Below are 14,016 nucleotides of genomic sequence, written 5' to 3' on the forward strand. Positions count from 1 at the left end.
GTACATACTACTCTGGTCAGTACTGCTCATGTGAGCAACACTGACCAATCAGGAAATGCCTCAGACTGGTGATGTGTGTACTGAGAGGAGCTATGCTGCTGGCTTTGAAAACCTAGTAGGACCAGAAGGGACAGCAACAGGTAATATTACTATTCTACACCTCCCACATACCCCAGCTGGGCTGGAGAGTCTCTTTAAGTGCCAAAAAGGTAAAGGTAGCAACCTATTGGTGTTGCTTGAAAGCCAGATTTATGGGATTGAAGTAACTTTTCATACTTTCTCAGTTGGTAGTTTGTTCAGTATGTTAATAATGAAAATGCTGAGAAAACCTATATTAATGTTCTTCTCTTTAGGTGGTCGCAAGACACGAAGACCTTCTGGCTCAAGCAACAGGAATGGAGTCCTTAGAAGGTAGGTTCTTGATCTTTGGCTGTGACGTGTATTTGCGGTATATTAGTAGATTCTGTGTATCTTATAGACGCTGATTTTTGATGCAGTACTTGAGAATAATTCTCGGTGAAGCTGCAGAAAGAAAAAGGTGGTAGGAACGCTATATGACACATTTTAAATGTCTCTGAATAGAAAAGTGGGGACTGTGATTGCTCACTTGATTGATGATGGTGCGAAAAGCTCTGTGGCAATCTGAAATAGTCTGTTTTATGAAGATCTGCTGCAGGATATATGAACATTTGTATAAAGGAATAGATCAAACTTCTTTTGCTAAAAGGGGTTTTGTCATTAGAAAAAAAATCAATACTTGCCTATTCTTCCCTGTCAGTCTCCTTACCGCATCTTCTCATCGCCGATCTTCTCCTGGGTCTTGCAGTCTCCCTGGTCACGTCACCTCCAGCCGGCCGGATCCTCTTCTGCCTGTGACGTAGCATCCATTCTCAGCAGTCTCCTTCCTGCAGGTCAGTGTATGTTATGCCACTAGTGATGTAGCGCTCACTGCCTAGCAGGGAATGCCGAATCCTATTCCGGGCTATTGCCAAGACTGCGCATGCACGCTGTCTCGTGACAATAATATATGAACACTTGCAGTCTCTGCAATAGCCTGGCATAGGATTCGGCATTCCCTGCTAGGCAGTGAACTCAACGTCACTAGTGACCGGGTACACTGACCTGCAGGAAGGAGACTGCCGAGAATGGAGGTAATGGCACCAGAAGAAGAGGATCCATCCGGCTGCAGGGGATGTGACCAGGGAGACTGGAGGAGACAGGAGAAGATCGGGGAGCAGTAGATGCGGTAAGAAAGCTGTCTAGGGAGCAATAGGTAAGTACTGATTTTTTCTTTTCTCCTAATGACAGAACCCCTTTAATACACTTGGCCAACAGATTCGTAAGGGTAGATTCGCACGTGGCGTAAAAATACACTACAGCATTTTGACAGCACAAAACGCAAGCAAAATGACTATTGTGGTGTATTTGCTGTGGAACTGGTGTGAATTTTGGTTACGCAGTTTCGTGCAGCATAGATCTCTGTGACGAAATTCTGCATTCAGAATCCACAATGCATGTCGGAAACTTGGGGGAAAGGATTTCCAAAGCTAAAAAGATCTGTTGTGGAAGTAAATTTCTTTAGCAGGTGTGAATCCATTCTTAAGGAGATGGCAGATGTGTCCCCCAGCGCGGCTCTACAGCCACACGGATTTGTCTACCTTACACACTATGTCAGGAAATGAGGTTCCACTACTTATGAGAACTCACAAATTCATTATTTGGCTGATGATGGTTTGAAGCATTTGTTCAGATGTATCTCTGTCAGTGTCTGCTTATCATTTATTTTTCTGCTACTTTGAGGGTCTCCTTTTAGAATATGTGGTATAAAATATCCAGTTGAGTTGCCGGACTATATACTGTGAAATTCTATGTTTTCCTTCTCTTTCCCCTTTCGCTTTCTAAGTTTATACTGTATACATATAAACAGCATCTTAGCGTTTTCCAGGAATCCTAGAAACTGAATAATTGCCCTTTAGACATCATTATATTGGAAGGTCAGGCTACAGAGTTACCTGCCTAGCCTTATTCTAGAAGTTTAAGAGACTGTCACAATCTTTTTGCACCCCTCTTTGAGGGCAGCACAAGGTAGTGCCCGTCACACTGATTGCAGTGACATGTATGCGGTGTGGATCTGTGCAGCAGTTTAGGAGAATACTGCATTATTATTAGCAGCAAATGCATAGAGGACTACTTAAAGTAGTCCTGGATGGTTATGAGCTGCAGGCCCACACACGCGCACACGCACACACGCACACACGCGCACACACACACTGATTTCCAGACATCACCAGCTCAGCAGACTCCTGGATACAGTGATCAGCCCCTGGTCATGTGATCCCTAACTCCACCCACACAGGTGATCACATGACGGTGACATCATCACAGGTCCTAGTGGCTGCTCTTGGTTTAGCCACTATACAGTACCTTCTACCAAACTGCACAATGGCTCCTCCCACAGCAGTGACGTCACCACAGGTCCTTCAGCCCACCAGATCTCTGTGGTGGCAGTAGGTTGGTATCTTCTGTCAGGACTGCTGAGTTGTGTCTGACATAATAACGGCTTAGTTGTATTCTCATTGTGTTATTTTTGTTCTCCCCTTCCAAGAGCCCTAACTGTGTTGTTCTTCTGTCAGTCAGGCTCTGAGTTTTATTTGTGTTGTAGGACCTGCATTGTAATGGTCGTTTGACTCGTTCTGTGTCTGACTGTTACTAATGAAATACAAGTTTCTCCAAAACTACACCACAGATCCACACAGCAGACATATCACTGTAATTGGTGTGACAGGCACTACCTCATGTTGCTTGCGGTGAGGGCTGCAGAAAGATGGTGACAGATTCCCTTTAAATTGTGTAGCCATGTCCTATCCGTTGACTATGTGTATAATTCTTTCCGTGGTGTTGACTGTACACAGTCATTGATCATTTCTGGTAATGGTCTGTTAATCAATAATTGCACCTTCAATGTTACTGTATTGGCTTACATAACTCCACATTAGTTAGGGCTTATGGCTAGCATTTGACCCCTGACTGGACTCGTGACTACTAATGCATGCAGCACAATATATTTTCTGCCTGTATGGTATTTCTAAGTCAGGTTAACTAGTATATGTAAAGATAACAATTAGTTCTTTCCCTTCACATCTAGAAATGTAGCACTGATCTTCACTACTGTCTACTTATAGGTTACACTTTAGTGTTTATATTTAACAGCTTCATAGTTACATTTTTGCCAAATGTGTAACATATTTCTACTATTAGGCCTCCTTCAGACATTTTGTTAGATCCACGTTGGATCCTTCTGATGTGGATGTGACACTTAATTCATAACGTTCTGCACAAGTTCACATGGATTTAGCCCAGGCCAATGGGATAAATCCGTGTACGGTCGCCTGCCATGGTTTCTGCGTTGAGAATGAACACATTGTTTTTCTTTCTGCTGTGCGGCTTTCTAAATGAGTGCTGTATGGATTTCCATAGCATTCAGTGTAACGGTACAATGGAGTGTGATCAGCACCTTGGGGATTTTTGTTTAAATGAAAAATGGTCTAGTATTGTAAAGTGAAACATAAAAATGTGTTATTAGACCATTTCCATAGCGTTCTCTATAGGGGGCTGTGGAATTGGGGAAGGCTTGTGCAGCAAGAGTAAATTATGATAAAACAGCACTTATCCTACAATGTATCATGCGGTCCAGTTGGATTTTGTTAGTCCTTTTTTCTCTGTCTCCTTTATGAGAACAGGAGAGTAAAATCCTCTTGTCGAACACTTTATAATGTGGTCTGTTCGATTTTCTGTTATGGCGTCCAACATAATTTTGGATGAAATAGCGCAGCGTACAGCACTGTTTTGTCCTGGACTGTAATGGAACTAGTGACCACAGCCTCCCACGGTGAGCTCAGCTTTCATTTTACCTCAGCAATATAAGAAATGGAAGCTTGCATTGTGATTGGTTGCTATGGGCAACAAAGACAGATTTTCTCTTAATTTGCTTAAATAAGTGTGCGGTGATGGGGTAATTTTCTGTGCCCCATCCTGTAGATGCTATGGTGATGATGAGTGCGGGGGAGGCACAGCATGTAGTTACATAATACATACACATGAGGGCAGTGTACTGAGAACAAACTGCACCAAATCCGGATAAGGCCAGGCTCACATGGCCGTAAGTGTAAAACACTGCGTGGGTCATGCAGCGTTTTACCGCTGTAGAGCCGCCGGTGAACTGGCTTATCACCATGTGTGGCAGTAAAATTGTACTGTGTGTGACAGTGTATCTCACACACACCGTCGTACATAGTCCACTTTTTTTTTTTGTTTATATTTCCTGTGCCATTGCTTCGCTACTTCATTGCGAATGGGTACGCATGTATACAGGGCCATAGAGAACAATGGACTTTCACGCGGCAAAGTTAAATTGTGATGCGTTCTTTTCGCAATCATGTATTAAGCAATTCCGACATGCAAACGTGATCAGAACTGCCTAAGGCAATGTAATTGACTGCCTGCATATCACACGCCTGCATATATATATAATTACATACAACTTGCAAACTGCATAATATTACTTTTTTATTTTATTGCTATAAAAAGCGGGCACAAACTTTGGTAGCATGAAGCATAAACATTTCCATGTGATCATTTTTGTTCTAATTTACTGTGTTGCCTGAACATATCTATGCTGTTACAATATTCTGGAATTTGGGGCCCCACTTTTAGTTTTGCCCAGTGCCACACTTTGTCTCAAACCAGCCTTGGTTTTCCCATAAGCTCACTCTCATGGACGCTGCTTTTTACCGCGATTAGGACGGCATCCCGAGTGCCAAGCTAACTGTGGTACAACGCTCTATTTTAGTGCTTTTTATTGCATCTCATTACAATGATTGGGATGCGTTAAAAAGTGCTGCCAACTGCTGTGGCATGCGTTCAAAATGCTGCTTAAAATTGTGTTAAAAATGCTGCGTTTTCTGAATGCATATGTGAGAGTGGCTTAACTCAATGGGAAACTGGTAATTGGTTCTGAAGCCCCTAAATGTCAGCCAAAAGCTATATGAAAGGAAGCAGATAAGTAATACAGATAAAGCAAGTCCTGACATATAACTGCTGGAAGCTGTAAATGACTTTCTACGTAGAGGAGCGGAGCTGCTTCTGGGCCTGCACAGCACATAACATCCAGAGGGGCGCCAGCTTTGTAATATTAACTAGTTCTCAGTCCGAGGTGCACGGATTGCACTTTAACAGCGGCAGGAATTTCAAAATGGAGGGAGAACAAAATATGGCAGATATAAGTAAGGACACCGTTCTATCCAAAAGATGTTGACAGGCCATTTATGTTGGTGACATTTATTAAGGCAGATTAAAAGTTTAATATTCTATCCTCCGCTAGCATGCTGGGTCACCATTTAATTTTGAAGTCCAGTACACACAGAACCAGAAAAATACCATAGGGCCATCTTCAGGAGCAGCTCATCCTGGCATAGGTAAAGGGCAGTACAGGACATGTAGTACCGCACCGCACTGTACTGTAGAGGCGCTACTAGACAAACAATCAGTAATGGCACTATAGTAATACAGATGTTCTAATAGTAAAACTCTATCTTTTCTCCTTAAGGAGAGCAACTAGGCGGTGAGTGAGGAGACTCAAAAGGCCATTCATGCTCTTCTGGGTAATATGCAAATAAGGGAAATGAAATAAACCTCCACAGTGCCACCTATTGGAAGGCAGCATTCCTTCAAGCCAAAGTTAGACTCTTTATACAAGCCTTGTAACCATGACTGGGAATCAAAAGCAAAGCCAGACTCCATGCACAGACAGCTGTTTCAGGGTATTTGCTCTTTATCAGTGTACAGTAGGAGTCTGGCTTTGCTAGTGAGAAGCCTGGGACGGGGGTCAGAAATGCCATCTTTTCTTCTTACGGAGAGCACTTAGACGGTGAGTGAGGAGACTCAAAAGGCAGTTCATGCTCCTCTGGGTAATATGCAAATAAGGGAGATGGAAAAAAGTGCACATGCCACAGATCAGGACTGTAAGTTGTTTTGTATACTGAATCCGCTTGCAGGTTACAGTGGCCCAGGAAAATATGATGAAACTATTGATGCACATTGATTGTATCTAAGACTGGTGTCTTACATGCCAGTCTTGCATAAGTGACTCTAGAATAAGATGCACCAGATGTAATAAGAGGCTCAATCAAGCCTTTTATTATATTTGTCGCATCTTGGGCCATCCGTGCGCCACCTGCTGTAGACTTCCACTAGTTCCTGGCATGCATTGTTTTTTTGCTTTTATCAGTAAATATTGGAAAACACATTAATTAATACCGTAGCTGCTATGAGGAACGTGAATTTTTGTCTGCACTAGTCTTCAAGAAGACAGTGGATTGGATCATCACTGAAATCCTAAAATCCTTCTTTACATGGGGCTGTCAGTCTATAAACTACATGCAACAATGGAAACCTCATGATCTTAGGAAGGCACAGCAGTTTTTATAGAAGTAGAAGCACAACAAAATATTTCCATCACAACGGGTAAGAATCTGTTTACACGTGTGTCAGGCTCCATTCGTAGGCTCCGTGATCAATTAGCACCGCATGCTGCAGGCATCGTAACGGAAATCCACCAGACCCCATTATAGTCAGTGGGGTGCGTCGGGCACTGTTTTTGCCTCTGATGTGCCACATTCGGTACGTTTGTTGTTCATTCTCCATAGAAACCGAAAAATGAAAATAGCAGAAGTAATAACAGCGATGTGAAGGAGGCCTCATGCTTTTTGAGGATGTCTGATAGCTAAAATAAAGTGTGACTATGTCTTTAGGTTTCCATTTGGATTCACTTATTGTATTGAAAATGCCTTGCAGGTGTGCTTCAGATGATGCAGACTCGTATCGGGGCACTCCAAAGTGCGATAGATAGGTAAATGTCATTGGCTTAATAATAATTAATAATAAACCGACTTCCAAATATCTTGTAAATTTAACATTAGTCTCTGTCCTTTCCAGAATCAGAATAAAGATTGTGGATCCATATAACAAAATTGTATCTCGCACTGCACAGCTGGCACGTCTTCAGGTAAGTACATAGCTCTCTGCAGGAGAACCGAAGCTTTCTTAACCCCCTAACAGTCATAATAAAGGGGCTCTCCAGTCACCTGACAACATGCCTTTAATAGGGCTGCCTGCAGTAAAATAAGTAGAGCACTACTTACCTGTTCACTGCCAGGTTGCAGCTCCACTGTGGTCTTGGCATTTGTTGTGACAGCTGCCATCACTAGAAGTCAGGTGACCGCTGCAGCAGCATGTTCCCGAACTTCTGGCGTCATGGCACTCGGGATGTGAGTGTCGATGGCAGGAGAATAAGCTGTGCACTGCAGCCGCTGATTGGCTGTAACGGTTACCTGTCTTCCAGTGACAGCATCTGTCAAAACAAACACTGGGAGCACACCGTGGTCGCAGTACTGGATCCTGGCAGTGGATGGGTAAGATGTTGTTCGGTAACCGGGGAATCCCTTTAAAAAAGGAGAGACCCTTCACAATATGTAACCTTTTTATTGTAGATTTTTAATTTGATGTATATGTGTATGTATTTGGCGCAATACTCGGACGTCTTAAGTCCATGTTTAAACTTTTAGTGACCTGATTTTACACAGTTTCCCCTTTTGTGTGCAAGTAGTCATAACTTCTAGGGGGGTGATACCATTAACAAAGTCCATGTCACCTCTTTCCTGGGACAGGGGTAGAATCACAGATCTTTTACCTTTTCCGTCCCCTTTCTTGTTCTGCACACAGACAGAACTGACTGCTATAAATTGGGTATTCCCAACCCTATTTCACATACCTGTAGCGCAGGTTCTGTCAAGGCAAGCGGCATTCTCATTTTAAAGCCAAAATTCATAGCTTTAAAATTACATTAAAAGCATGTCATAAGGCCCGATGGAGCCATCACTAAAGCTGTTTGAAGTAGCTAGAACTTATAAGCTCCTTTTCCTGGGGGTGATTTACAAGGTAAGTAATGTGTTTGTTTTTGTTTTTTTATTATTTTACAGCTATCCCTGCTTGTACAATATGTTTACATAGAAATTGGACAACCCCTTTAAGACACATGGTACAAATGATATTCTAAGCATGGATTTCTAACTTCCTTACACCTCCCTGTCCATGGCCGAGGCGGAATATCACTAGCGATATTCCGCCACTGGGGAGGAGCGCTGACAGATCTGTGGAGAATTGCCGCATGCTGCGATTTAAATTCTGCAAGTGGAGAATCGCTATGATTCTCCACTTGTAGACGCTGGCAGCAGAAAAAAGAAAAGAATGAACATGCTGCATTCTGGGAATCCGCGCCACAGCACCGACTTCTGCAGGCTTTACCACGACAGATTCACCGCCCCGTGTGGACGAGATTTTTGATAAATCTCGCCCACGTGGCTGGCTAATCCTGAGATTAGCGGCTGTAGGCGGATTTCCCACAGCAAAATTCTACGGCAAATCCGCCCCATGTGATGCCAGGTTAAGGTTTTATGGGATCTGATCTGTTTTGTAGCTACTGCTAGTTGATTTGATTGGTCAGCCAGTCCTATAGAAGAGATTAGTTTTCCTGCCATTTACTTATTGAGCGTCTGGTCTAATAATATTAACTTGATGTATCAAATACTACTACTTCTTGTGGGATGTTCTTAAATTCACAGCAGATGTTCTATACTATTTGATTTGTGAACCTATTATACAAATTGTGCAAAAGTTTTCTCGTCAATGCCATTATTCCACTAGGTCGTATTATCCACTAGAGGGCAGTCTGTCACTTCGTCTTGAGAGATATATACAATATACCATTCGGTAAACGTTGAACTGAGTGATACTCTGCCTTTTCCCATTTCCGTCAATGTTGTCTGTCCTTTTTTTAAAATGTTTTCTTTCTATTTGTCATGAATTTTTATAGAATTAATATCTGTAACCTGACTCCCTAGTTGTGAGAGGGCGAAGTTTGACTTAGATTCTTTTAAAAAGTTTGTACTGAAGTAGCAATCCAAACTGGATGAATGTTAAAGTGTCACTTATTTACGCTCCCTGCCTGATCTTGCATTTTGTGTGGGGAGATATAAGTAGCATGCTGGGTGTTATTGTTACCAAGGCAACCATACACCGCCATAGGAGTTTCTCATGCGTGGGTTATATTAATAAGAGTAGGAGCAGTTAGTACTGGAGACTCCTCACACTTGTATGGTTACAGAGTGATACTTTAAAATAATCTGTCCGTCTATTTTGTATGATATGTTACGTCAGCGCCATACTTGGATTGTAAAGCAGCCGTGGCACACAAGCCTCACCAGCCCCACATACAATATTACATCACCCATTGGCGCTTTATTTGGTCACACCTCGAAAGTAGAACATTAAAACCCCTAATCATTAGGTCAGGGACAGTGGTACTCTACAACCACCAATATTTCCATCATACAGTGACCATATAACGTTCAGCTTCCAGACCCATACAAGGCATTCTGCAGAGTATTACCACTCTGCAGACCATACAAAGTAATACAGTATTGATCAGGTAAAGCCTTGTATCTTCCATGAAATAACAATTCTTTAACATCTTAGAACAGTTTATTGTGCTGTTACTCCCACTGGAAGTTTTTGAATAAATTGACAACTGGGTGTTATCATTACCTTGTCAAAGGGCTGTGTCCTTACACAGTCTGATGGTGCCCAATCATAGGTGATAGAATCTGTGCAAGGACCCATCTTGTTGACAAGGGGGGTGATAATAATCATCAATTAGGCCTGGCCAACACAAAGACTTTGTGTAGCACTACTGAGTGGCAGCTGTAGTCTCTAAGATGGCATGTAACTCAATGTATGGCTGTGTGCTGCAGCTGTACCACCATAGTGAAAATTAGTTGCTTTATAAACAGTTTCCATGTAGGCCAGGTCTAATTCATACATTTCCAGGAGAAATAATAGAGGAACATCACAACACAGAGTTCCAAATAAGGATGCTACAGAATTGTTATCTCATGTGTAATGCTACCATGCCCCAGAGCATTTGTGTCATGGTACCAAATTCGGACAAGCTCCACAGCAACTCTGATGTACCCCTTGACTGTCCAGCTGTGCGGAGTGCTGACCACATGTTCCTTGCTTCATCCCAGAGCCACAGGACTTAAGGCCCATTTAGACATAACGATTATCGCTCAAAATTCGCTCAAAAGCCATCTTTTGAGCGATAATTGTTGGGTGTAAATGTGCCAATCTTTCACTTTTCTGCCTAACGATGAATTTCAGTTCAGCGTGAAATCCATCGTTCAGCTGATAAGACGAGCCGCATTCTGTGTTCTGCCCAGGGAGCGCTGATTAAAACTGATTACATTGTCTCAGCTGTCAGCCCTGCGGCAGAACAAAAGGGAATTTATACAGAGAACAGCGGGTGGTCTGGTCTGTTCCCTGATTACAGCTACTGGCAGCTCAGACACTACTAATTGGTACTAATAGGCATTAGTACCAAGTAGTAGTTTATGCAAAATGATCGCTAAAAAGCCATCTTTTGAGCGATCATCTTTGTGTGTAAATGCACCTTTAGGCGTGTAATAGAGGGAGATAAGCAGGGCACTGATATACTGGTATGGTCACAGGCCCTGACATGCCCCTGGTGGGCAGGCCATCAAGTGACCAAGCCATCACACTGGGAAATCTGCCTCATCTCACAGGAGCCTAATGGAAAGTGGGTCAGAGCTGGGAAAGGATTGATATAATTCTATGTAATACATCACATTTCAGAGTAAAATTGCTCCCTGATTCACAGATTATTTAGTTTTTCTCTATTCTGAAATGAACAATATTTCTTCCTGTGATGAGGAGTGGTCTGTGTCCATCAGTTAGATTTTAGGCGGGGGAGACAGCACTGTGTATTTCTCTGCATACCAGCAGTAGGTGGGATTCATTGGCATGATTTTGTATTCTATATTGCTGATTGATGTTTTGAATCGTCTCCCATAAATGCATGAATTCTGTTTTTTTTAAAATTTTCAGTCTGCTTGTGATTTGCTTCGGAGAATTATACGTATCTTGTATCTCAGCAAGAGGCTTCAAGGTCAGCTGCAGGGTGGTAGCAGAGAAATTACTAAAGCAGCTCAGAGTTTAAATGAGTTGGGTAAGTTCACTTTTTACTTAATGTTCTTTATGCAAAGGCAAAAACAAACATTTCTGCCTTTCATTTCTGCTAAAAGAAGTCTCTCGATGCATTTTACTCCTCCGTAGGCTGGGATCACACGGGACTGAAATCCTGCGGAAATCTCGCGGAATGACCACACTTAACTACCCGCGGATTTTGGAGCAGCTTCGCTGCCTGCATTCCGCTACTGCCTTCTCTCCCCATAGAGAGTAGAGGGGCCGCTGCGGAAACTGGGGAAGAATTGACATGCTGTGTCTTTCAACTCCACACGGCACGTGAATTTCAGTGCGGCTTGGCCGCAACGGATCGTCCATAGGGTGTGGAAATCTCGTCCACTTTGCTGACTAATCCTGGGATAAAAATCTGTATGCGGAATTTCTATTACGCTCCATGTGAACCCAGCCAGGATTTGGGATATGATAGCAAATATAAGAACGCTTTCTACCTGTTGGCATGATTGAGAAATTCCACCTTCTGCAGATTTACTGTGAACCATCTCAAATGTGTGTTTTGTTTTTTCGCTGTGACCGGTCCTAAGTTTTATTCACTTAAGCCCCCCCAAAAGTCTTTTCCTTGCCTGTGATTGATTGCACATTCCTTGATGGCAAGGCCTCCATGAATCAGAACTTGTTTTTCCATCGCCTTCTTCTGTGGGATTGGAAGAAGCCCGACAGGCACGGCCCCATCACAAGTTTGCCTGTTGTCCTTCACTTTACAAGGTCTCTTCGCTTCCAATACATAGTCTGATATACATTTTTGGTTCTCTTAGGGCAGACCTGTAACATGCTCCCAATCTCAATCTAAAATTCCCTTTTATGCAGAATCTATACGGCATTTGTAGGTTTATGGAGAATTTGCCTATCTTCTCTGCTGGAGTACTGTTTACTTATATTTTTACGTGAACAGCAGTCAGTAATATTGACGACTGGTTGTTCGGCATTTTGTGTACATTTACTTTGCATTCTCTGAGATGAAGTTAAACCTCCAACTTTCTTTTTTGAGGTCGTCTTTGAATTTCTTCTTCTGCCGGTGCTTTAAATGAAATGCATCTGTTTTGGAGCTGTTACTCAGCCTTTGCTCATTCAGTAGGTGTCAATGCTGGATTAATCTCTACTGCTGAGATTTGATAGACGCATATTGCATAAATGAAGGATTACCATGGTGATGCAAAACCAAAATATGTTCATGGAGGGAACGCATAATGAAAGGAGATCTTCACATCTATTACACTGAGATGTCCAACTAGCACCTTAGAAAAATGTTCTTCTTTGCATTACCTACAATGAAGTATATTTTAAATGTTATTGGCCTTTTCTTATTTTTAAAATTGCAAACCCCAATAGACCTGAGAAGTCTAGTGTTATAAGCACAGGACAATAAATTCGCCCCCTAATGGCTGCCACTAAGCCTTCGTACCAGTCACGCTGCTGTAGAAGTGAAGCCGTTGTATTCCACAGTTTATTCAGCAAAGGCAGCGCTCCAAGGGGAAAGTGAAGGAAAAGAGTCATACACACACCGTGGGTCTCCAGTGTTGTCAAACTACTAGCTTCTGCAACAAGGTTATCTGTGTACCCCGTTCTGTGGCCACTACTAATTACGTTTTCTCTTAAGTCTGCATGTCTATTTTGCTTTCATCACTAATATTCAATCTGTTCAGAGGTGTCAGTTCAAATTTTAACATTCACTTCATCCAAATGTTGTCATATTGGTGCTCAGTGTTACGTTTAATGTATACCCCCCTTTACCAGGGCAGGAACTGCTTGATCTTCTTTTTAAATTCTGCTACTGTGGGGGCTGCTTCATCAAGCCAATGTTGGGCTATCCGTTTCCTTGTGACATTAAGTAATCTTCCTACTGTTATTTTCTCATATCTAGTTGCTGGTAAATGGTCTACATACCCAAGTACATAGACAAAGGGGGTGTGATCTAGAGTAACCTTATACCCCTCTTCTATTATAGAATGTGCTTCTACCCAGTGTTCATTCAGCTTTGGGCATCCCCATAACATATGTATTAAGTTGCATATTTCTAAATGATCAACGGTCATCTTCATTAGTCTGAAAATAGCGTTATGCCTATGACTATAGCAACAGTGTGGTTATTTAGCGGCGAGGCGGTCAATGATATTTATAATGAATATATGTACTATGACTATTCTTAGGTTGTGCAGAGCATTTTCCTGTTAAATGAGGAAGCTCTCTGTAGGAGAAAATCCCTGTTTAAGCAGAAATAGACATCAATGCTTTGTTTATGGTAAATTACAAGTATAGCCAATATGAAATGACATACCTAAGCATATGAAATGGTATCACATTGTCTTCTCTAACAATTTTCTTTAAAATTTATGCCAGTTTCTGACATAAATCATAATCCGATCGACACAAGAAGCCCCACCTTCTTTTGGTCAAACCACTCCCCCTTTTGGAAAACTGTTGAACGGGTTGCAAAAAAGGCCCAAAAGTCAGATTTTTGCATAGTGGGACTAGCAAAAAATGTATGACTCTTATTTACATCCATTTCTGGTGTACTTGGGGTTGTTACATTTTTGCTTTGTACGTAGATGGAGAGAAACTCGCTTTGCTTATTTTAAAATAATCTGTGGCTCAGATTATTTTATAGATGCGCCATATATTATTTCTGCCCTAATTGTATTTCAGCACCGTGACAAGCATTTTAGTGTGCCACCAGAATATTGGCCTCTGCTTTTGAACTTTTTCCTTATTACTTGGTTTGTTGTATCTTAGAAAAATGTAATGAAAAAAAAAGAATAGAAGCAATGATGGCAATTAAAACCTGGGGCTCTAGAGATGTCAGTGGAGGCTTAAAATACACCCAATCATTCCGTTATCTTCTGT

The 14,016-nt window shown here is 42.0% G+C and overlaps 1 protein-coding gene across 1 annotated transcript in view; it reads left to right on the plus strand.

Annotated features, from left to right (window-relative positions):
* Positions 1-14,016, plus strand: part of COG5 (component of oligomeric golgi complex 5) — a 299,093-nt gene that overhangs the window by 2,786 nt on the left and 282,291 nt on the right. Inside the window, exons 3-6 of the mRNA XM_066591926.1 lie at positions 354-411; positions 6,853-6,907; positions 6,994-7,063; positions 11,020-11,140. Of these exons, the coding sequence (XP_066448023.1) occupies positions 354-411; positions 6,853-6,907; positions 6,994-7,063; positions 11,020-11,140 (304 nt within the window). The remainder of the gene's footprint in view (positions 1-353; positions 412-6,852; positions 6,908-6,993; positions 7,064-11,019; positions 11,141-14,016) is intronic.

This window comes from Eleutherodactylus coqui, chromosome 2, assembly GCF_035609145.1.
Source record: "Eleutherodactylus coqui strain aEleCoq1 chromosome 2, aEleCoq1.hap1, whole genome shotgun sequence".
NCBI lineage: Eukaryota > Metazoa > Chordata > Amphibia > Anura > Eleutherodactylidae > Eleutherodactylus > Eleutherodactylus coqui.